This window comes from Galeopterus variegatus, unplaced genomic scaffold (assembly GCF_000696425.1).
Source record: "Galeopterus variegatus unplaced genomic scaffold, G_variegatus-3.0.2 Scaffold1052, whole genome shotgun sequence".
NCBI lineage: Eukaryota > Metazoa > Chordata > Mammalia > Dermoptera > Cynocephalidae > Galeopterus > Galeopterus variegatus.
In genome coordinates, this window is record NW_007727163.1 from 13,975 (window position 1) to 37,848 (window position 23,874).

The 23,874-nt window shown below is 49.5% G+C and overlaps 1 protein-coding gene across 5 annotated transcripts in view; it reads left to right on the top strand.

Moving 5' to 3' along the window:
• Positions 1 to 14,307: 14,307 nt before the first annotated feature.
• The window catches only part of SYT6 (synaptotagmin VI), a 61,987-nt gene continuing 52,420 nt past the window's right edge, over positions 14,308 to 23,874 (top strand). For 2 of the 5 annotated variants that reach the window (XR_550625.1, XM_008574455.1), the window contains exon 1: positions 14,308 to 14,565. Coding sequence is in view for 1 of the 5 variants with exons in the window: in XM_008574454.1 (XP_008572676.1) it covers positions 14,403 to 14,565 (163 nt within the window). In the remaining 4 variants the exon portion in view is untranslated. Of the gene's footprint in view, positions 14,566 to 15,336; positions 15,386 to 23,874 lie in introns of those variants that run through there. The other 3 variants (XR_550624.1, XM_008574454.1, XM_008574456.1) reach the window with 3 other exon arrangements.

Below are 23,874 nucleotides of genomic sequence, written 5' to 3' on the forward strand. Positions count from 1 at the left end.
AAGAAATGATGGAAGGGAACATTTCGTGCCGAGAAACGTGTGAGGGACATGATTTGGCTGAGAGGATTCAGGCAGGGTCTCCAGGCCAGGAGAACACGTTGAGCAAGGACATGGAGGCCACGGACTGAGCAGGAAGGCTTCTCTCTTCATACACGAGGCTTCCCTGCACCGACCCACAGCTACTCGTGGCCCACCCTGTCTAAAGCAGACTCCTTGGCGTCCCTCTCAGGGCCCACTCTGCTGAAGCTCTGACCTGCTCACAGCAGCATTTTACAATGGTCTGGTATTTGTGTAATAGGTAAGCTCTTTCCTTCAATTCAGCTTCACCTGTAATACAGCAGATATTTGACCTCTCTTGATTTCTGTGTCTGTTTCTGCTTTTGAATCTGGAGATATGACTCATTGACCCCCTCAAAAACCTCAACACCTCCATAGTCAGTTCAAAATGTCACCTTTTCTGAAGGCTTCTCTGACTCCCAGCAGACACAGTGGCTCCCTCCTCTGGCTTCTGCAGCTCTTTGCACACACTTGACAAGTGGCTTAATGACTATTGCGGTTCCAGATGGCAAGCTCCTGTGGTGGCTGTGTCTACTCTCAGCTCAGAACAGGGGCCCAATAAGCATTCAGTAAACCCATGAATGGAACCAACCACCTTGGATCCTCATCAAAATATGCCAGCTATAAAAAGACATTTTTAGATAACTGGGTAATTTGAGCATGGACTGGGTAATATCAGAGTATTATTTTGTTAGTTTTGTTAGGGGTGATAAGTACTTGTATGTAGGTAAGGCCATACAATTCAGAGTCACATATATATTTAAAGTTTTTATCAGAAGTGCATGCAGGAGAATTGTCAGGTGAAATGATCAAGTGTGTGGAATTTGCTTTCAAATACCTTAGGAAGATAAAAGGATGGGGTAAGAGATTAAACAAGATTGGGAGGATGCCCGTAATTTTCAAAGCTAGGTGATAGGAATGTGGGATTTAATTTTACTATTCTCTCAACTTTTCTGTATGTTTGAAAATTTTTATTTAAAAAAAAAGTCAATGTCTTAGTCTCTTCCCTCTCAAGGCTATAAACTAACAGTACCCCCTCAGGCCCCAGAAGGTCACTCCTTCATCAAGTGTTCTGTGCTCTTTGTCTGAATGTGTTTGTTTCCATGAGTCAGTTCAATAATAATCCACAGATCTTCTACTATGACAGGTTTATTAATAACCCTCGATTCTATTTTTTTTTTTTTTTTTGTAATGAGCTGGAAGTGATGTCAACAAGCTTAAAGGAAGGATAAGGTGGTTCTGCACAGGCCAAAGGGATTAGGAGAGCCCAAAGGAGGCCTGCTCCTGGACTAGGGCATGACCTTTATCACAGTGAGAGAATTTTCCTGCTGCACAAATAGCCCTATGAACCAGGGGGATGAAAGCAGAAGCTCCAGGCCCTGGGCTTTGCTAGCTGCAAGTAAACTTTGCCCCCCGGGGCCTAGCACCAGAGCCCAGACCACCCAGCAGTGGGAGTAATTAAACTAGGAAAGGTCACAGATTCATAATTTATGTCTAAAGAGCTCGATTTAACCATCAGCCCCCTCCTTCCCCACTAATCCTCACCTCAATGTCAAAGGGAAAGGACCATCTGAAGGTTTCCAGGCCAGCAAAGACACCTGCTTACTTTACCTGGGGGTAGATCACTCTCTGGAGCTGAGGGCAATGGGTTTTACTGTTCTCATGTGGTTGAGGTGTTCAGTTGGTGACCTAAAACAGGTGATTTTATGAAGGTTGTACTCTTGAATTTGAGGTCACTCAGTGAGCACTTACCAAGTCTAGATAATAATCACAGAGCTACCATTTATTGAGCACTTACATATGCTAGGCCCTTTTCAGGTTATCGTCACATTCAATTCTCCTGACAATTCTAATAGGTGATCCTATTATCCTCATTTTATAGTTGAGGAGGCGAAGGTTTGGGAGGGTTATGTATATTAAATAAATTGCACAGACAGGACTTAGGTCCACCTCTGACTAACTCCAAGGCCCATACACTTAACTCTTCTGTGTCTTGCCAGTTGGAGTTGTCTTGGGCAGAAAATGAGGGTCATCCGACTCTCTAGGTAACAGTCTACTGTAGTCTTCTTTTAAGTTTTTATTAGAGAGGTCAGCATGGCTTGACCAGCTTCTATGAAGACTGGTGGTGGCTAAAGGGAAAGAAGCTTTCTGCCCTGCCCCAAATCCTTTACTCTTGCTCAAGCCACTCACCTGCACACCACCACCATCATCCCCACAAAGGGAAGATCTGGACATTCACAACTGCCTGTGGCAATTGCCTGGGACCTGACCTGCTGTGTGATGACCCCACTCCCACCTGCCTCAGACATGCTGGGTCTGTGACTGGGACCTCAGCTCCTGCCTCTTGTCCCAGGTGGCCTTTGGCTTTTTTCTCTCTGCTACTGCACAAGCGACCACTTGGCTGCTTCTACAGAGCTTGTGGTAAATGTCAGGACCCCTCATTCCTGCTGTTCAACTGGTCACCTCTGAGGACCCAGCTCCAGCCTCTACCCTAATGGCTCAACCTTATCAGGTCAGGACCCAGGCCAGGACCCAGGCAAGCTGTCTGTGACATGGCACGTGCTCCTTCTGGCTGAAGTGTGATGACTGTTGAATCAGAAAGCTGTGCTTTGGGAATCTGACCATCCAAAAATTATTTGTATGATCTTTAATTCCCTCCCTAGTAGTTTTTGAGGTTCCTTGGCTGTTAATTTTAGGTGTCAACTTGACTAGATTAAGGAACACCTAGCAACCTAGTAAAGCATATTTTGGGGTGTGTCTGTGAGAGTTTCCAGAGGAGATTAATACGTGAGCCTGAGTGGACTAGGTAGGAAAGATCTGTCCTCAATATAGGTAGGTACCATCCAATCTGCTGTGGGCCTGGAGAGAACAAAAACAGAAGAAAAGGAGACTCTCTGTCTCTATCCACTGGAGCTGGGACACCCTCTTCTCTCCTGTCCATGGACATCAGAATTCCAGGCCCTTCAGCCTTTCGGTTCCAGAACTTACACCAGTGGCACCCCCGGGGGTCTCAGGCCTTGGCCTTGGACTGAGAATTACATCATTGGTTTTGCTGGTTCTGAAGCTTGTGGACTTGGACTGAGCCACACCACGGGCATCCCAGGATCTCCAGTTTGCAGACGGCCTGTCATGGACTTTTCAGCCTTCATAATCGTGTGAGCAATCCCCTTAATAAATCCCTTCTTATATATCGATGGATTGGTTCTGTCTCTCTGGAGAACCCTAATACAGGTTCCTTTTCAATTGCTGGTCTGTCATTGCCTGTTAAGGAGAACTAAGAAAGAGGATTTTGCGGGGAGCATAAACCGATGAAGCAGCTTCCCCAGCAGCAACACATGCAGGTGCAGCGGGAGTCAGCAACAGCTCAAGGTGAAACTGAGAGGAAGAAATGAGGCCTCTGGTTAGAGGAAGAGGATTTCCAGGGCATGGAGCCACTTAGGCAGCCCCTGTCCTGAGCTTCTCTGGAGGAAGTCAGAGAAAGAAGACTAAGGCCTCCCCTGGTCCAGGCAGTTGAGCACTGCAAGAAGATCTCAAAACTTTTCTCAAAACAAGTGCTAGATCTTCAAAGCACTTGTTCTCAACACATGGCCCAGGTTTTAGGAATTCCAGGCTGAAGAGGAGGACATGGCCCTCTCCTACTCTGTAGTCATCAAACCTTCCCTTTGCTTTTAGACACTTTGTGGTTTTTCCTTCTCTTCCTGGCAAGGAGGAATTAATCTAACTAAAAATAACTACCCCATTTCCAAACTTTGAAACTTCTATCTCAGCTAATTTACCCAATTAAAATGTGTTGAGCACCTACTAGGTAACAGCAAGGGCTGGGAATACCAAAGTGAACAAAACAGAAACTGAACCTGACCTTGCACTACCAATGATCTGGTACCTGTCTGGTTTAAGAGACAGGTAATTAAATTAGTACTTACCGTAAAGTCTGAAAGCAGCTACAACAGCAGAAATAGAGGGATATAGAAAAGTCTCACCCAGAATAGGAAGATGGGATCCTCCCAGCAAAGATGCTCAAAATGAGGACAGGCTCAATGTCTGTGCCTCTGGGCCTCGCCCTGCAGGGCATGAGAGGGGGAGTCCGGCATGGGAAATTCTTTCTTGGACAAGGAACTATCTTAGAGGATTTGAGGGTTAGCAAGGAAGGCACTGCCCATGTCCTGCTCCCAAACCGGAAGGCAGCATGAAGCCACCATGAGCCTCCCAGGACCATGTCTCATTCACCAACTCAGCAGACAACTGGAATGACTGTCAGAGAAAACATCTGACTTTCCTTTGTGCTGTTGGGCTCTAACTGTTTAGTCCAATGAATAATGAAAATCCCCTGCCTCCTCCCCACCATCCCCACCCTAGGTGAGCACAGCTGTGAGGAAAGTTATTGTTTTTTGGCAATTTTCATGCACAAGAATCATAAAGAATTGGATATGAGACAAGCCAGGCCATCCAATCCCCTCCTGCTGGGGCTGAGGCACTCACACTGTTTGCAGCTTCCCAAGCTGTAGCGCTGTGACCCAGTGGCCACCCCCCATGCCTGCTGTCCCTGCAAATGTCCTCTGCATCCAGACCCCATTTCAGCAGGCTTTTGTCCCCGAATCCTCCTCTAGCCATAGGCTTAACCATTTTCCTCCTCCTCCCTGTTCTTTCCTCTTCGGCCTCTTCTTCCCACTCTCTTCCCCTGGGTGGGAAGGTTGTGCTCCATCAGCCACCACTGACTTCTGCTCACCAGGTCAGTGGATGACTCAACAGCCCACGACAAAGAAGCCCACTCAGGAACAGAGGCTTTAGTGGGCTCTGGGCCTCCCCTACATGGTTTTCTCAGCAGCTTTTAAACTTGCCCCTCTCCATCCTAAAAAGGCTGCTGGGGTTTCCCGGCAGCTCAATAGCTACCCCGGGGGGGGGGGGGGGGGGGGGAAGCGGGTCAGAAAATCTGTTAGGGGTTTTCAGGGGGCGGGCGGAAAAACCCCCCCGGGGGGGGGGGGAAGCGGGTCAGAAAATCTGTTAGGGGTTTTCAGGGGGCGGGCGGAAAAACCCCCCCGGGGGGGGGGGGGGAAGCGTGTCAGAAAATCTGTCAGGTGTTTTCAGGAGCATGACTGAAAAATCCCTCTGGGGCACATGTTTGAATGTGGCCTCTGCATGTGTGTCTAAGTGCCTCTGTGTGTGGCAGGGGTGGTGGAAAAACCTACTCAGAATGAAACAAAATATATTCCCATCAGCTTAGCTGCTGTTGCTACCAGCAGCCCAAACAGTGTCACCTGCCCACAGCACTGCTACCTGGCCTTGGCACTGGGCTGTCTCCCCACTGCTGGGGCAAATCCCCCTATTACCATGGCACTAGACAGTGTCTCTAGGGTGGCAGATCACTTCTATGTGCTCCCGCAGACTGCTGGCTGCCTCCCTTTTAACTTTATAGACGTTGGTGTCCAAGGCCAGCCTCTCCCTCCTCTTCATCCTCACCCCTGTTCTCAGCCCCTCTCCCAGCTCCGTGGGCTCATTTGGGAGGCCTGAGAGTCAAAATCTAGATCTGACAGCCCCACCCCGAGGGAGGGGTCTAAGAAGAACATGTGTGAAAGGGAAAGAAAAGAGCAGACAGAGGGGAAAAGGAAGCTTGGCAAGGAGCAGGAAGGGAACTGTGTATTCTTCGTCAGCAACACTGACTGTACAGTAATGACTCTGTGTTACTATCCGAAGTTTATCCTGGAAAACAGTCAGCTGCCCCAGCAGACACACACTTGCTTCACAGCGATGGCTAGACACTTGGGGAAATGAGCAATTTCTTCTCAAAAAGAAATTTTTCATGACCCAAACTCTGGTGTGTTTGCAGAGGAGTTTTGAGCTGGTGTCCCCAGCTTCCTGTGGCTTCATCACAATCTCACTGAGGGCAGATCTCCTTCTGCCTGGCCTTCTGACTGGCTGAAACAACCTGGGTTCTGGATTAAAGCAAACCAAAAAACCCAGTTGAGTGAGACTGAGCATCAGAAGTGAACGTGGGGATGCTCATGGGCCAAGGCGCCCCTCCTCTCGCCATGTCCATTTCTGCTCCTGTCAAGAAAATCTGCTCACTCCTCCCTCTGTGAAGTCCTGCTTTTTTGCCTGAAACCCTGTGTCACTGGCTGTTTCCACAGCCTGGAATGAATGTGTTCCCCCATTCCTTCCAACTCAAGTCTTGCTTAATAGAACAAAAAACCCCTCAAAAGTCTACTCTTCCAAGAAGCCTTCCCTGATTTGTCCCATTTAACGCTACTCGGATTCCTCCAGCACTCACACGCTCACTTTGCAACACATTACATGCATGCGTCCCAGCTCAGGGAGCTCACAGTCTAGGAACAGTCAACAGTATGGTTGCTAAGCTCTAAGACAAAGGAAAGCATCGAGTGCAATGGGTGACAAGAAAGGGGACATCTGAGTCAGCTCTGGAAGTCAAAGGGGCTGTTCTGAGTGCTTCATGTATACCAACTCATTTAAACCTCCCAGTAAACTGATGAGAGAGGTACTACTATTATCATCTCCATTTTATGGACAAGAAAGTGGAGGCACAGAGCGGTTCAGTAACTTGCCCAAGGTCACACAAGTACTATGTTCTTCATTCATTTGGATGGCAGATCCAAAATCTGAACCCTGGCAGACTCACTCCAAAGCCTACAGTCTTAACCTCTTTGCCTCACTACACCCTGTAGGAGCCAGCAGGATGACAAGGAAAAGAGGACAGGTGCTCAGGGCAGAGGGACACACAGTTGCAAAGTTCCACAGTCGAAAGCAGGTGCAGATGAAGCAGAAGAGGAAATGCAGGAACGAACTGAGCAAAAGCATGGAAGGTGGGGTGGAGAGTGAGGAGGAGAGACAGAAACCATCTCTCTGTGACCACAGCACAGGCAGCCTGCAGGGAACACCAGGGGTGTCTGCAGAAAAGGCCACATAGGTGGATGAAGGCCAGGTCTGGACAGGCTTTGTATGCCGTGCTGGAGAGTGTCAACTTCATCCCAAGAGCCCCAGAAAGTCTATGAAGGACTTTACGAGAGAGGGTGCCATAATCATATTATCCTATAAAGCAACTGCCATGATATGAAAGAGGGAAATTGAATGCCTGAGCTAGGGCAGTGACAGTGGACACAAGGACGAGGGGTAGGGGTTCAAACATTTGAGAGATAAAAACAAGTCCATTAAGAGATGGACTAAATGCAGATGGGCAAGGGAGAGGGAGGCATCAAGGAAGGCTCTGAGGTGTTTGGTGTAAGCAATGAGCTTGGTTTAGTTACGTTCTTCTTTAAGGAGGTGGAGCAGGTTTGCAAAGGAAAATATGTTTTCTGTCCTGGACATATTGGATTCAGGTGGTCCGGGGTCGAGTTGTTCAGGACAGGAATTCATAAATGCACGTGTAGAAGCAAGGAGAGAGAGATGATCAGAGATACAGAATTGAAAATCCTTAGGGAGGCGGGCTCTGGAGTGAGACTGCCTGGATTAAATTCTGGCTCAATCACTTGGTACATGTAAACTGTAGATAATAATAGGGTCGTTGTGAGGATTAAATGGAATAGCCCATATTAAGCAAACAGCATAGAGCCCGGAACAGAGTAAGTGCTCAGTAAATGTTTAGTACTCCTACTATTTACTGTTAGTACTATTTAGTATTTGAAGCTCTAGGAAAGGATGAAGTCACTCAGAGAGAGTGTCCAAAAACAGAAGAAAGAGAAGGGCTGAGAGCTGAACCCCGGAGAAAATGGGAAGGTTGAGAGGAGGCAGAGGAGAAAGTGAAAGAATCAGGAAGGGAGGGAAATCCAGACAGAATCATGTCACAGAAGAGAATTTCACAGTCAATGTGGGCACGGGCAGCTATGCAGCAAAGAGGTCAAAGGATTCATTTTAAATCAGTTTCACATGTGGCCTCTCTCCACATCTGATGATGTGCCCTCCCTCAGGACACAGCCCATGTGCTTAGTGCTCTACACACTGTGCTGTGGAAGGCCAGTGTGTGCAGGAAACAACTGAGGACTGTGTCCCGTGTGCCCAGCGTAGACTGGGTCTTAGTAGGACCTCAATAAACGCTGAGTGAGTGAGTGAATGAATAAATGAATGAATGAATGACGTGAAAAGATAGCCTTGAGTTCTGGCTCTGCCGCTTGCTGGTTACAAATCCTGAGCCAGTTATTTTTAGCCTCTCAGGGACCTCACCAGTGAAATGAGAATAACAACATCCACCTCTCAGGGTTGTTGTGAGTATGAAATGAGAAAACATATGTGACAACGTTGTGTAAACGGTACCACGCTTTACAAACATTCGGGAGGATTAATAAAAGTTGGGGGCTGACTCACCAAAACCATTTACTGTGCCTCTAACAAACAGCAGAAATGTAGACAAGGCTTGGGGGCTGGGATGGAAAAGGATTTTTATTCTACCAAATCGATGGAAGCTAGAATTTGGTGAACAGATTTGTTCTCTCCAGGGTCTCCAGCCCCTCAATTCCACTGGGGGCTTCCGGCCCCTGACCAAGCATGCTCTCATGATTCTTCCCATCTGAATTCTGTTGAAATCAAGGATTAAGACTTCCTAGTTTTGACAGGGCCTTTTTGGATTTGTCACTTTAATTAGTTTTGGCATTTTATCTGGTTTCCTTTCATTAGTGGAACAGCCAGAGTCCTGAGATTGCAAACTCTCCAGGCTCCGTGGAGAGAATTCCAGTCCTTGGAGCTTTGGTCTTACAAGAATCTTGGCTTGGCCCTTTCCTGGAAGTAGGGCTTTGACCACAATCCAGGCGCAGCAGACCCCCCAAGATGCCCTCTGAGGAGACCTATCTCTGCCAAGAGTAAGGCAACCAAGCATGTCCTGAGCTATGAAGGGGTCTGGCCCCAGCTCTGTGTTTTACCAATGAAACTTTCTTTCCTTTAGACTAGCGAGTGGTTCCAAGAAACATTTGGAATGGCTAAGGTCAGAGAGCCAAGAGCTTTGCAAAGAGGCACAGGAATAAATCTTCATTGCTCAGTAATTTATTTCCAAATATTTTTATTTATCATAAAGCCAATTTTAAAACATTGCAAACTTTTTTAAGAAAAGAAGAAACATTATTCACATCCCCACTATCTTCCCCCAGCATGGTGAAGAAGGAAGGGGCACTGACTGGGGCAGAGGGCGTGGATTTCCTGTCCTCTGCCACTGCCTAGCTTGCATGATCAGGGACCAGTTGCTTTACTTCTTTATCTACCAGATGGACTATTAGCATCCACCCATCCTGCCTCTTAGGGTTGTTATAAAGATTAATGAGATAAACTCCTTGGCAATTTTCAGGGACTTTTCTCATGGAAGAGTACAGGTTAACTTCTGGACAGTGTGTCTGCTGGATGTCCCTCTATGATCTGACAGAAGGAAGAAAGGGGAAAGGAACTGCCATTTGTTAACACCTGCATGGATCAGTCACAGTATATTCAGCATTTAACCTAACCTATGCAATCCTCCCCTTGTACACTGTGAAGCAGGCCTTAAATGTCCCATTTTACAGATGAGGAAGCTGAGGTTCCGAGAACTAAAATACAGCACCTAATGTGATACAGTAGGTAAATGATAGACCCAGGATTTGAACACAGGTCTGTCTGACTCCAAAACCTGTGTTCTTCCTCCTACACAGGGGCAGTGAGAAGAGGAGTGCTTGGCTTACTTCCTAGCTCTTCCTCATCCAACATCATTTTCACTTCTCAAATAATGCAGAGAAAGCCTTGGACCCACCATGGTTAGATTCAACTCAAAAACTGCTTCAGGGATTATGTTGTCTTCTGACCTTGAACCTGTCTCTGCTTACCCAGAACTCAGCCTGCTTTTGCCCACAAAGCCAAGCTAGAAGCAGCAAATCCTGTCCGATCTTTCCAAGTCTGATCTGGAACATTGTGTGCTTGAGCAGAGAGCACAGAACAGAGAAGAGACCTCCAAAATAGAGGAGTGAGAGGGAGGCAAATATACTCCTGGTTCAGGAGATTTGAATTGCCAAGCATCTCTCCTGGAATAAAAGCAAGACTGGACTTTTTCAAAAAGCACTTGGGCATTGATTTGGGGTTCTGCAATGTCTTCTGCATCTTCTCGAGCAAGGAGGCATCCTTGAAAACTCTGATGTTGGCTTGGAATGGCATGGCTTGCAGAAGTCACCCAGCTTTGGCTAGAGTCACTATGTTGGTATCAGGGGTGGGCAACAGAGGGAAACATCTGATGGAAATACTGATAAAGCTGTGCTGGCTTTATCTTTGGAACCCCATAGGGATTCCAAAGCAGAGTTAGTTCCAAATAATAGACTAAAGCTACTACCCACCCCCAATTATTGGACACCAACTTAATTCTCTACCTACAGTAGACCAGGTCAACTGATGTCTGTTTTCTTAGAGTAAATTCAAAACCTTTGCAGAAAGTGGCCATATGCCTCAGTAAGCAGGGGATGGGGGATGTGGGAAGAGGATATCAGGGGCTCTCAAGCTTGGGTCAGAACCCCGTTAGCTGCAATTTCCTTAGCAAAGCAGTGGGTTCGCTTGTGCCTATTTCTCTGTGTCTTTCTCTGCACGTCAGACAATCCAGCTATGAATGTCAGACTGCTCCCTTTACATCTCTGCTGGGGGCTTGGCAGGGAGGAGGGAATGGGGAAAGGGCTCCCTATTTAAGAATTGCATTGAGATGGAAAGACAATATGACACATCAGCTCATGTCAAAGGAGCTCATTCTTCCCGCCTACAGCATTAGCAATTTCCTACCAAGGTTCAATTTTTTTTTTTAAAAATTATATTTGGTTTTAATTTTTTTTATTTGTAGCATAACTCAAGAGGACATTGCTGCTCAGAGCAGGATGGGAGCTTGCCCAAGGGCAGAGACTTGAAGTGGGGGGCAGGGGACATGAGCTTCAGCTACTTCTGAGAAGAGGGCCCAGGAGTGGGAGGACTCTGGTTTCTGCCTCAAACCTCCTCTCATTCTGCCTCCCACCCCACCTCTAGCTCCCGCCCCCCTGCTCCTGAGCAGTCTAGCCTGGGGGTCCCAGACTCAGGACGTTCCAGTCAAGGCTGTAGATGAGATGAGAGCAATGAGGAAGAGGAAGCCAAAAATGAGTCGAACATCCATAAAAGCACTTCCTTTATCAGAGCCAGGAAAAGCTGCTTCTAGGTTGCCCCCTTTTTCCTCCACTCCCCACCTCCAGCCTCCTCCTTTCCCTTCACATAAAATCCTAGAGTGTTTTAGCTGGAAGGAGCCTCAAAGAGCTCCTAATCCAACTTCAGATAAAGACACCAAGGCTCAGATAGGATTTTTTTTATGGGGGGTGCTGGCAGGTACAGGGATGGAACCCCAGACTTTGGAGTTATCAGCACGTGGTAGGAATGTGACTAGCCCATGATAATGTGACACAACCCAGATGGGAATGTGACTAGCCCATGGCTGGTTTGGTGTGCAGGTCCTGGAACCCAGGCCTCCTGGGACCATGTCCAATGACCTTGTTTGTCACTATGCCATGCTGTCTCTGCTGCTCCTCTCTCCTCCCCACCCTGTAACCCCGAACTCAGAATGATCTTTATCTGAGAGATAGGGTTAAATGGCAACAATTCCATTTCTTTTCACTTCCTTCCCTCCCAGGTTTGGGTAGGACCTTGGGAGTCTGAATTTGGCCTCTTCATGTGGGAAGAAACATAGATGTGTTTTAGGGTTGGGCTTATGGGGTAAAGGAATTTGGGAGAGGAAAAGTCTCCATCATTACGTGAGGGTTTTTCCTGCTTTGTGCCTGGTTATGTGACCACAATGGTGTCGGAAATTGACCGGGGGGGGGGGCGCTTGAAGAGGACAACTAGGGTGAGTCTTTATCTTAATGTAAGGAAAAAAAACGCTTTTCTATTTCTCTTCCTGAATCTGTTTCCTTATATCTGTGTCTGTCTCTCTGTCTCCGTTTCTCTGTTCTCTCTCATATGTGTATCTGTCTCTCTCTCTCTGTATCTCCTATAACTGTCTCTCTATGTATGTCTGTCTCATCCTCTGCCTGTGTCTGTATCTCTCTGTGTCTCTGTCTTTCTCTTGTCTGTCTCCGTTTCTTTCTGTCTGTCTCACTCACGCTCACTCTCACACTGCAAATTCCATAGTTATAGACTGACCGGGGAGCTCTGGCTCCTTCGTGTAGCCCTGTCAGGACAACCTCCTTCGCCTTCTTAGGCTGAGAAATGCCAGGTCAGGATCTGCTGCTGGGCGCCCGAGACGCTGCACAACCGCCCGCCGGGTGTGGAGGCTGAATCCGGGAACAATGAGAAATTGTCTGTTGATTCTCGGCTCCTGCCACCTGCTCTGCTCTGAACAGGCTCCTTTGCCTTCAGTTTAGATGCAAATTCCCCCACTAGATGTAAGCAAAATATTGATCTCCCTGCATCGCAGGCCTGGGCTCTTGGAACAGTCCTGTGCTTTTTCATTCTCGGCAAAGGCAAAACAAGGCGCTTTGTTCTGCGAATTTCCCCAGGAACTCGAGAGGGGGAGGCAGAAACCAACGGCGGCGAGTGATAGAGTTGCCATAAACACGGGCAGAGAGCAGTTCCTCTCCATTTGTATTTTACATAAACACAAGCCCGCTGCTTAGGAAACTGCTAATGAGCGTGTGGCCAAGGGCCTCCCAGCTCCTGTCTCTCCCAGGTGCTGGGTTCTGCATCAGATGGTGGAAGGAAAGGTGATGGGGCCTCTGGGCTCCTCCGGTGGGTCTTTAGAAGCACCGGGATGGCTAATGGGGACTCCAGAGCCTCATCTATTTTTGAAACAGCAACCGAGCACCGCCCGCAGGAAGGCGGCCTGGATTGCATAGTGTTGCCGGGGTCATGCCTGCTCAAATCCTTCCCGCCTAAGTTACTAGCCCTCTCCCATCGTAGGTGCCCGGGGTCAGGGTCGAAGCTGCAAACCCGCCGTAGTTTTCTCTCTCCCCTCCTCCAACCCTATGCCCACGGGATAGTTGCACCATTTGGACCTTCAGCACCGCGGACAGAGCCAGGGGGCGCGTCCCGGGCGGGAAACGACCTGGCTAGGCCAGGGTCCTCTCAGGCCTCGGCACCAGCTGCCCGGCGATCGCAAGTCCAAGGGCCGACTGGCTCGGCTGGCGCAGATGGCAGCTGTGGAGACCGCCAGGAGCTGGGGCTCCGAACCTCCTCCCTCCGGAACGTGAGTCACCGCCCAAGCCACTTCCAATTAGCGTGTTAATTAGAAGGAAAGACCCTCCTCCCCCACCAGCCCCACGGGCACACGCCAGACCCGCGGTTTCCCTCCCAGCTCTGAGAAGGCAAAGGGACACGAGTGTGGAGCTTCGGGTGAGCCCCACACCGAAGGGGCCCATCCCCCAATAAGGCCCCGTAGGGCCCCGCTTTCCCGGCCGCCCCGGCGATGGCCCGCAGATTTCCAGGGCTGAGTGAGGCGCCTTGAAGCCCCCCAGCCGACCTGCTCCTGGGCCTCACGCCACAGTGCCCGGGGGAGTCCTGCTTACAGTCTAGCCTCCATCCTCCCGTTTAGTTGTCGGCCTTTCAGCCCTCGCTGCGCTTGATAGAAAGATACACTATCTCTGGTGCTGGTGAACCGATGGGGGAGGTGGATCTGGCGGGAACTGAGCGCCCTCTTGAAATGCCCCCTTTTCCTATTCGCCAGAAACTTTCCCTCCCGTTGCCATGGAGAGAGACGGCCGCTGCCTCCCGTCGCCATAGCAACGTGCGGGTGCCGCGGACCGCAGGATTGCGGGGCTCGGAAAGTCTTCTTGCAGTTTGCGTCGCCCCGCAGTCTTGGGGTCTCCTGCCTCCGAAGCTGGGACCTGGAGCAAGTCTAACTTCTCCCATCCGGAACCGCGGCCGAGGCGCTCCTACCCCCGCCGGGTCGGCCGTCTTTCTCTTACGGGGTAATCTATTTCGCTGCCACTTGTGTGGCGTGTGGCAGTTTACCCCGTGTTTTCACAAGCACTATCTTTATATCCCCAGGGAGCCCTTGAAGCACTCGCTGTCATTATACCTCTTTTGCGGAGAGGAAAATCGAGGCTAAAGAGGCCTAAAGTCACACTCGACAGTGAATGCGGAGCCCGAACCCCGACTCTTTCCCGGCCTTGCACACTCCAAGATGCAGGACAGCCGTGTCCCCCCGCCACGATTCTGCCCGGACTCAGGCTGGTCCCTGAGTGTAGAGGGGGCGACCGTGAGGCGCCAGACTTGCCAGCTGCTGCGGGATGCCACGTGAGGGGCGGGGACCCTGCGGAGAAGTGATTAAAAGCAGAACGGAGCCGCAGGGGGCCGCTGCGGGAGGGTCTTCTTGGGGCCGCCTTGCCCCGCCCCAGTCCCGCAGCTGTGCTGCTTCCAGCGGCTGCTCCGCAGGCCTGGGTGCCCCGGGCATGAACGGGGTGTGGGGAGACGGGGGGCCTCGGTGCCAGGCGGCGCTCGCGGTCCTGGCCTCACTGTGCCGGGCCCGGCCGCCTCCTCTTGGGCTGAACGTGGAGACTTGTAGGAGCTTCGAGCTGCAGCTCCCAGAGCGGAGTCCGAGCGCGGCCGCCACAGGTAACTGGAGACCCCGGGCCCCCACCCTTCCTGCATTCTCGTCCTGGCTGCCCGCTTCCCTTCTCCAAAGCACCGGCCCCAGGAGCCCTAGAACCTGAGAGAGAACTCCGGCTAGGAATTCTGGATTCGGAACCAGCTTCGGCCAATCCCCTGCAGGGCAAGGAGAGATCCAAAAAGGACCCAGGAGGGAGAGAACCCCTCTGCCCCTCCCGTGTGACCTCTGCGGGGTCCCCGCGGAAAGCCGGGCTCCCGGGACGCGGCACCCGCGGGGCACCAGTTTCCCTCGCGTCTCTCGGCTCTCCCTGCGTGCGTTCTGCCAGGGGAGGGGTCGCTGGATCCGGCAGGAGACGAGGGGCATCCAGCTGAGGAAGAAAGCTTGTCTCCTCGAGGGCGTCTATGTCCCAGGGTCTATCAGTCGGTCTGTCCGTCAGTTTGTCTGCTCTCTTGGTGAACGCGGGCCGAGCCCCCTGGGTCTCTCAGGGAGAAACTTGGGTCTTCGGCTGGCACGAGGTCTTTGTGTCCGGGTGTCTCTCCGGCTGCCAGTGGCTTTGTTCGTCTCCACTGGGGGGCGGGGGGCGGGGTGGGGGAGGGTGTCGCGGCGTCTTCCCCCCTCCCCCCCGCTCGCCCCTATAACTCGCTCCCTCGGTCTCTCTCTGACTCACTCGGACTCGGGGCGGGTGCGATTCTGAGCCGGTGCCTCTTACCGACTTTGCCAAGAGGGCGCCTCCTGCCCGAGCCGCGCGGACCTGCGCTGGACGCAGCCCCGGGCGGCTGCCGAGCTGAGGCGGGAGCCCGAGCCGAGTCGAGCTCGCCCGAGCGGGTGAGTCCCGAGCCCGAGCCCCGCGGGGCTGGGGCCCGACACGCAGCTGCTGCGTCTCCCGGGAGTCGCGACAGCGGGAATGGCGTGTCGCGCCCTGGAGGTGGGAGGCGCGGGAGGGTCGGTGGCGCGGCAGCCGGACGGCCCCGGGTATTTACCTGCTGCACCAGTGTCCTGCGGCCACGCTCGCCCGCTGCAGTGGGGCTTCTTTGTCCCGATGTCTGGAGGGTCCGGGGGGGAGAGTACGGGTCGCATCCCCTCTGGGGGAGGAAGCTGGGGGCAGTGCGAGGCCTGGAGAGAATGCGTAGTGGGGGTAGAGAGATCCTGCAGGGGACCAAGGATTCCTGGGGACGCCGCAGACTCCACCCCTCCTTGTGCCCCGACCCCGACCCCCGCGGTGCTTGGCCTAAGGGTATGTGGGAGTCGCCCCGTGGCTCCGCACCGCTGGCGCGGGAGGGGAAGGAGGGGGCCGCGAGAGGCGGGAATTTGGTCCCCACGCGCTTCTCTAGGGACGAGAAGCCAGGGACAGGAGCGACGGTTCCAAGAGCAGGTACAGGTGGGATAACCTCCCCAGTGGCCGCAGGTCCCAGAGTCCTCTTTTCAATTACCATTAAGGGTCGAAGACAGAGAGGTAGATTCTGGGTTAGGAACAGAGCCATTGGGGGGAGCAGTAGTGGGCCAAGGGGAGGCTTGCGGGGGGGGCTGTATTTAGCCTTGAGGCATGTGGAGCCCACCTCAGCTCTGTATGGGTCTAGGGAATGCTGCTTTTCTCTGGCTCTGGCAATGTTTCATCAATAGGTTGATCACTGCAGCAGAAGGGACTGAGGTTAGACATAAAGAAGAACTTTTAGAGGGAGGTACAGTGATGGAGGTTGGAGATTCTCAGAACAGATTAGGCCCAGCAAGTATTATTAGACTCTGGTTCTCTGGTGCCATCCCCTCCTATATCACCCAGCTCCCCACACCCACCAGACAAATCTTCCCCAAGTCAGGGAGTCTCTTCCTGCCTCCGCCTACTCCCCAGCTCCCTTCCATCTTTTCCTCCAGTGATCCATCTCTAGTGGGGACTTAATGCTGGTCCTGACCCCTCAGAGCCTAAAGGGTGAGAACACATCCGTCCAGTTCCACCTGGGATGGAAGCTGGACCTCCATGTCTGTCTAGGGCAGAAATGCTGGGGTGGGGGTGAGGGGGGGTGTATGTGGATAGCACATCCTGATAGGGGAAGGCCCTGGTGTTCTAACTCCAGAGACATGCCCCTTAGTCTGGAATGACAGCTGCTTACACTGCTAGGTTGAGGGTGAGAGAAGCCTGAGGGGTGAGAGCCAGTGGGCCCAGATGAATCAGTATGCCTTCCCTGCATGCTGCTTCAGAAGAAGAATTTGGGTTGTCAACCTCGGGAAACTTTAACTTTGGCTGCTGAGTCACAAGCCCCAGAAAGCCCCGGGGGCCTAGCTGGGAGGCTGAAAGGGGTAGGGGAGGCAGAAGGAGATCCTCGATTATAGCAAAAGAAAGAAAATGGTTGAGAGTGGCTTTGGGACCTTGGAGATTTAGGTGAGTATAGGGTCTGGGCAGATGCTGTGGAATTCAGGACCAAGCCCCCAGGTGTCCCACCTCCCAGTCTGCTCCCTGAACCCCAGATATGCCTGGGTTCAGATTCTGCAGCTGAGAAATGCTGGATCTTTTCATTTGCACTTTTATGAAAAATGTGAGTGACTAGAGCATGCCCTGCTGTCTTTAACATTTTGTTTTCCCCTGCCTTCCTCCTGTTCTAAATCTCTAGCTCATGGTATTTCTAGTAACACCCTGAGATTCAACAGTTGAGACTCAGACTCCACTGGCATTTACTGAAATCCTTCTCTATACCAGGGTCTATGCCAGGAATTGCACAAGAAATCTCAATTAATCAGACCCTGACTTGGAAACACCTGTATACACATTGTCCCAACCAAAAGCAAGGTCCCCTTTTCCTTAACATACTGTAAAGTCACGGGATCTGCTTTCCTCCTTAACAATCACTGCCACAGCCATCCCCCCCTCCCCCCAAGTGGACACTGTCAGGCAATTATCCACCTTTCCTTGTGTCATTTGCCTTGTGGAGGTGAATGGACTTTTTCCATAGACCAAATTGTAGAGGGGTAGGTGTAGATAGCATGGGTTTTGGACTTAAGGTAGTAAGCAAAGGTCCAGAAGTGTTCCAGGAAATGTAGGAACCTAACAGGAGCCCCCGAGCTACCCTGCCCCTCCAGGAGTTATTCTCCAGCTTATCTGTGGCCATGAGATGTATGTGATGTGTGTTCACTTTGCTAATGATTCTGGAGAAGTGTGATTCAGCCACCTGGCTTTGAAGTTGGCCTTTCTCAACACAGAGAATTTTTTTTTCTGCTTGTGATGACTAATTAAATGCACAACATTTCATTAAAAGACAAAGTTCTGTTTCTATTACTGAATAATCAGCCACTTCCTTACTCCTTCCTGGAAGGAAGGAATTCTGCAGATTTTTGCCTTCTTTGAGGAGAGGTGCAATGCATGATCCTTTAGAACCCATGGAGGTAATATTCTGACTCTAGTGTGTTTTGAGCTTTAGGATTCTAGAAGCAGGGCCCAGTATCTAGGAGTTGGAGAGCCCTTAAATTTACAGTTCTAGCTCTGTTCTCCCTCTGACTGCCTGTGGGCAATTCGAGGGTGGTAGTTCCAGTATCCTTCATCCCTCTAAGATCTGTACAAAAGATGTGTTCTCTTCTAATTGCTCTAACTTTACTTTGTTTTCCCTTTCTGCAGAGTTTGCAGTGGTGGCAAATAATTAGGACTGGCACAGAGGCATCCGGATCAGGCCAGGTTTCTTTAGGGTCTGTGTAGCGTTGTCTAGAGTGGGGGAAAGCATGGAAAGAGAAGGTGGCATGCCTTCTCTGACTGAGCTAGGTAGCACCCCTGCTAGTCCTGCTTAAGAAAAGAAGCCTCTAAGGACTGGGTCACACTTAGAAACTGAAATCAGAGGGTCCTTTGAAAGTAGAGGTGAGCAAGGCATCCGGATCTAGACACTTGAGGTAAAATGACACTTCCTCATCCCTGCCTTTTCTCTTTCAGGGGTGCTGAACTCTGTTTCTTGCTCCGTAAGGACCCACACAGACCTCTCCTCTCACTAGTTGCTGATATAAACAAGGAGAGGAGCATAGAAGGAAAAGAACCTTTCTGGCTTTGTGTCTGTCCCTCCCCCATCACTCCAGCCTTGATCCACCTTCAGAGGGGCCACATGCTCTGACCAATCAGGCAGAAAGGTAGTTACCATCTGCCAAAATAATAATACCAATAATTGCTAAATTAGTGCCAATGCTCTGTTAGCTATAACACTCCACATTAGTCTCCGATTTATCTCTGAGTCCCTTAATGATGGTGGAAGCGGGTGCCCAGTCATAAAGCTTGGTGCGGCCATAATTAGCTTGGCATTGTCTCTCCTCATCATGGCTTTTTCAGGAGCATTAATTCCTTCTCTGTTTGGACTCTGCTAATTATCCCCATCGGTAGCTCAGCCTGGATCTCTGAAAGAAGGAAAGGAAGCAAAAGCCCTCTGCTCTCCCTTCCCCCTACCCTGAATTTTAATTACACTGGGTTCTAATAAATTTACAAGCCACGGCAGAGCTTATTATTAATGGACCACGTCTGTGAGCTTCAGTACAGAATAGCCCCTGTTCTCCCAACACACAAACACACACTCACACTCAGGTGTTCCTCAGGTACATTTCTGGCTGGGGCTCTTTCAGAGGCCACTGGTTATTTGCCTGGTGGCTGGTGGGTAACCTGCAGTGTCTGTACTATCCAGAGAAGAAAATAGATTGAGGGGTGGGGGATGTTGCTAGGAAGCGGTTATAATCTGAATCTCCAGGGTTCTGCTCAGGTTCAGAGGGTCAGGACAAAGAGTAGAAGATGCCCCCCTACTCTCTCCTGATTACAACTCAGAAATGCCTCCTCAGCTTTTCTGTTCAGACTTTGACTCCACAGTTCTTCAGCTCAACCTCCAGTTTTCTCAGATGCCTGGTTCAAGAGCCTGGAGTTTGGCTTCAGAAAGCCCTAGGTTCCATTCCCAGCTCTTCTGCTAAACGCACTGTACCCTTGAACAAGTTACTTAGTTAACATCTCTACACTTGGTTTACTATCTTGGAGAGGTGAATACCAATTTCTTAGGGAGGCTGTAAAGATTAAATTAGATAACATAAAGCTTAATGCTTACCATGTAGAAATAAATAAATAATATTATTAGTATTAATATTAATGGTTATGCCCAGCATCTCTGTTTCTTCCAGGCTTGTGGGCCTTTGTGTCACTTGCTCTCTGGTCTCTGGGCTGTGCTTTGTCTGTATCTCCATTTGTGTCTGAACAAGAGCTGGGCCAGGCAGCTCCTGCTCAGCACAGCCTGAGCACTACCATTTCTAAGGATCTGCCAGCAACCCCAGACCCCGAGGTCAACCATCTCTGGCTTTGGAGTGAGCAGGGGAAATGGTCCTTTCTTTTCTCTTCCTATCCCCAGTTTATCTTTTCAATTATAATCTGTTAGTGAAAATGCCTGTTACTGTTACAAAATGGATTTTTCTGACATGGAGCCCATTAGAAAAATGGGAACAATAGCAAGAGATAAGAACTGCTGATGAGTCCTAACACTATGGGTGGAGAAAGGAGAGGGGGAAATGTCAGTGGGGGAGATAAGAAAGCCCTGGGCTGCTAATTAATAACCCAGCATTTTCTGGAAGGGGAGGGAGATCATGGGCCATCACCCCTGACAGACAGTCTCATTTAAGGTGACAAGCAGGTCCTACCCTGATGGCCTTCAGGGAACCTTAACATCCCAGGAGAGAAGAGGGGCCTAAGATCCCTCAGATGCTTTACCCTCTAATCTGGTGTCCTTCTTCCCTGCCTCAGAGGCCTAGCTTTGGGTCTATTGTATACACAGTAAACTATTATCCTCCACCAAAATAAAAATCTGAAGAATAATAGCAGCTTACATTGGGGGGCATTCATCATGTACCAGAGACTGTGCTCAAGGTCTTAGATTATCTGAAATTCACAGTGGTTCTGTGAGGTAGGAATAATTAGAAAGCTCACTAAATAAAAGAGGAAACCGAGGTTAAATAACTTGCTCAAGGTCACACAGTTAGAAAGCAATGAGCATAGTATGTGTTCTGTGGTCATTCTGGTACTGGTACCCACCTGAGATGTCCACCCTGTGACTGAGCACCTGGTTAAGTCCGGTTTCCCAGCCAGCACTAGAAGCCACATGCCCCTGCGGAATGCCATGTTTCCAAAGCCTCCTTCCACAGCTCTTTTCTCTCCCGGAGGCTACTGGGTAATTGGTTTCCCGAACCAGGTGCCCACAGAATACTGAAGCTCCTTTGATACCTGAATGAAGATATTTCACAACTAATAAGGAATAATGGACCTCTTTCCCCCAATTTCCAAGAAAACTTTGCAAGAGCATAGGATGTCCTTAATTGTAGATTTTTCTTCCATGATTTTCTTCTTATTCCTTTGGAACTTGCTTCTGCTCACTGGCTGGCTGGTGATGGTAATGACGAAACAACAGAGAAAGTAGCAAGCATATGAATATTAACAGAAAAACTGGGAGATGTGTGATCCTTAATATAGTGTGTATTATGTCTTGAGATATACATGGCTACTATGAGATAGTTACATTATTCTTGCTGAGATTGTTCTTGGTTTGTAATGATAAGGTTAAAGCTATCACTATTTATTAGTGTTCATGGATTGCAGGTGTTCTACCCACTAAACAAATTTTAAAACTAAGGGACGTTCAAAACTAGGCCTCACTAGGTAATTCTAATAAACAATAGCTAATATTTATTTTATTCCTTACTACATTCTAGGCACTGTTCTTAGCACTTTGGATACATATTTGTTCATATTTAAACCTCACAACGACCTTAGAAGGTAGATACTATTATTTTCCCCACTTTATAAATGAAGAAACTGAGGCTGAGAAAGGTTACATAGTTTGCCAAAGTCACACAGTTTAAAATCAGTGGCGGTGCATATTGACTGAGTCCAGTCTGACTCTAGGGCACTGCTTCTCTCTCTCCAGGCTGAAGGGAAAATAAAGAAGAAGAGAGGGAAGAAGAATACAAATACTTAGGAAGTACTTTCTCTTTTCAGTGCTGTGCTAAGCACTTTCTTCCTCAGGGGAGGCTTACCTCCCTCTTGTCCTCAAGCTAGTACATGGTATAAATAGGAAGTGCACTGGATCAGGACTAGGAAAGGTGGCAGAGTTGCCCATCAAAGCTCTATCTGCCTCACAGACTTGAGGTTCAAACAAGACATGAGTGGGAAAGGGATTTTGAAGGCTGTTTGTGCACTTATGATTTCCTAGAGGTCAGCATGTCCCGGTGAGTTGGCCCCAGAGAGTTGGCCCCAGCGAGCCCAGAGTAAGAAGGCATGTATCTCAGGTCGTCTGGGCCTTTGCATAGCCCTTAGGCCACTACAGGAGGCTACATCCCTTCCCAACCACAATGCACCTTTAACCAGGGGGTGAGGGCTGGCTGAGTTCAAGGCCACCTGTAGTGATTTTAAACGGTCTAAATTCTCTGCTATCACCTCCTCCCCTGGCCTGGTTCTGCTCTTAACGGCCTTGCTCCCCACCTTGTATGCCCTGTGGGGATAAACCCACTCAGTGTGGGGGATCTAATTCTCCTAGCATTGCCTGCCTGTGAGGTGTCAAAAGCCCAGGCTCTCCTAGTCCCTGCAAGAAGATTCTCCAGGCATAGGAAGGGCCTCCTGGGTCTTGTATCACCAGTATTGAACCCTGGGTGCTGATTCCCAATAATCCATACTCTCTGTCTTCCCTAATCACAGCTCTGAGGGAGCACCAGCTGGGGGTTATGTGGAGATGCAATTGAAATAGCAGCCACACTGAGGAAAAAACAATTCCCCAATCTCTATTTTCATTTATGAATTCAGTTTTTTGTCAGGCTGAACATTTAAATGCACTCTGTTCTTTCTGAATTCCCCCCACCCTCCTTTTCATTAAAATTCTAATTATTACCAGAGCAAGTAAGATGTATGATCAAAGGAAAGCAAAGACCTGGAAATACCTTTTGTTTTAAGGTGACTCATATTGCAGAGAATGCATCCAGAACAGCTGTAACAGAGAACAGATGCGAAGGGTCTAGAGATGGCCAGGTACTGAGAGGAAGGACACATGTACCTGTGGTAGCTTTCCTGGTGAGTCCAGGGGTACAAGGGCCTGAAAAATAGTCTACAAACCATTGAGATCATGAACTCATAGCAGCCAAAAAAAAAAAAAAAAAAAAAAAAAATTGACTCAGTACCTCTAAGGCTACAAACGAACATATGTTTATTTGTTCTCAAGTTACATGTTTTACAGAGTGGTTCTGCAGAACCGGAATGGCTGGGTTATAGCCCAATTCCACCACTCACCAGCTGTGTGACCCAACCAATCTGTTTAACTTTTCGTGTCTCAGTTACCACATCTGTAAAATGAGGACAATAATGGTGCCTATTTCACTGGAGAGGATTAAATGAGTTAATATAAAAAGTGCTTTTAACCTTGGATGTAGTAATGTTGAAAAAATTGACTAAATCAATAATAAAATGCTATTATTACTATCAAACTATATATTAAATTTTTGATTTCTTTTATTTAAGGTAATAAATAAATATTTAAATGATCTGAATTTTGTTTTCTCTTGTGCCCCCTGAGGTGCATGACAGCACATTGGAGAGCTTTAGCCTAAGAGTTAACTTAGAATCAGCTTTCCTGGTCCCTGGCCGTCTCCAGGTGAAGCACTAACCCCAGCCCCTGTGACCAGGGAAAGTCTCTGCAGGGAGCAGAGGGGGAGGGGAGGTGGCTCAGAAACTGAGGACTCTGCTGTTATTCCCTGATCATGGCTGTGGTAGCCGATCCAGGCAAGTAACCCAGCAGTGCTGGCTCCCCAGAGAGGGTGACTGCTGTTCTCATCTTCTCAGATCCCTCTGGATATGGGACAACTTTCCCTGTGTGCTGTGAGAGTACACTGAATCCCCCCTACTATGTGCAGAAGAAGCTAATCCCTGCCCTCAAGGAGATTATACTCAATCTCATTCACTAGAAGGCAGTTCAATGTCTATTGAGCTCCCACCTTGGGTAGGGGTGTGGTAAGGAAGAGAAGAAGATGAGTTAACCAGCCTCTGCCCGCAGGGCCTCACAGCCTGCTGAGGAAGAGAGCTGTACACAAAAAAGACTCTAAGTCTGGCCATAGTAACAGCTCTAATAGAAATTCAAACAGCATCCAAACGTGAACGCTTCACGAGTTTGCACATTTGCTTAGGCTGCTTCTTAAATTACTTTCCCTTCCCTGTGCACATGCCAGTAGGTAGTAGAAGAGGCAGCCCAGGTGCTCCCCAGGCTGCTGGGGGGTGGAGGGGTGATGCTGGAGACACCAGACTGTGGAGAGTGCAAAGCTGCAGGTATCTCACAAAGTGGACAACC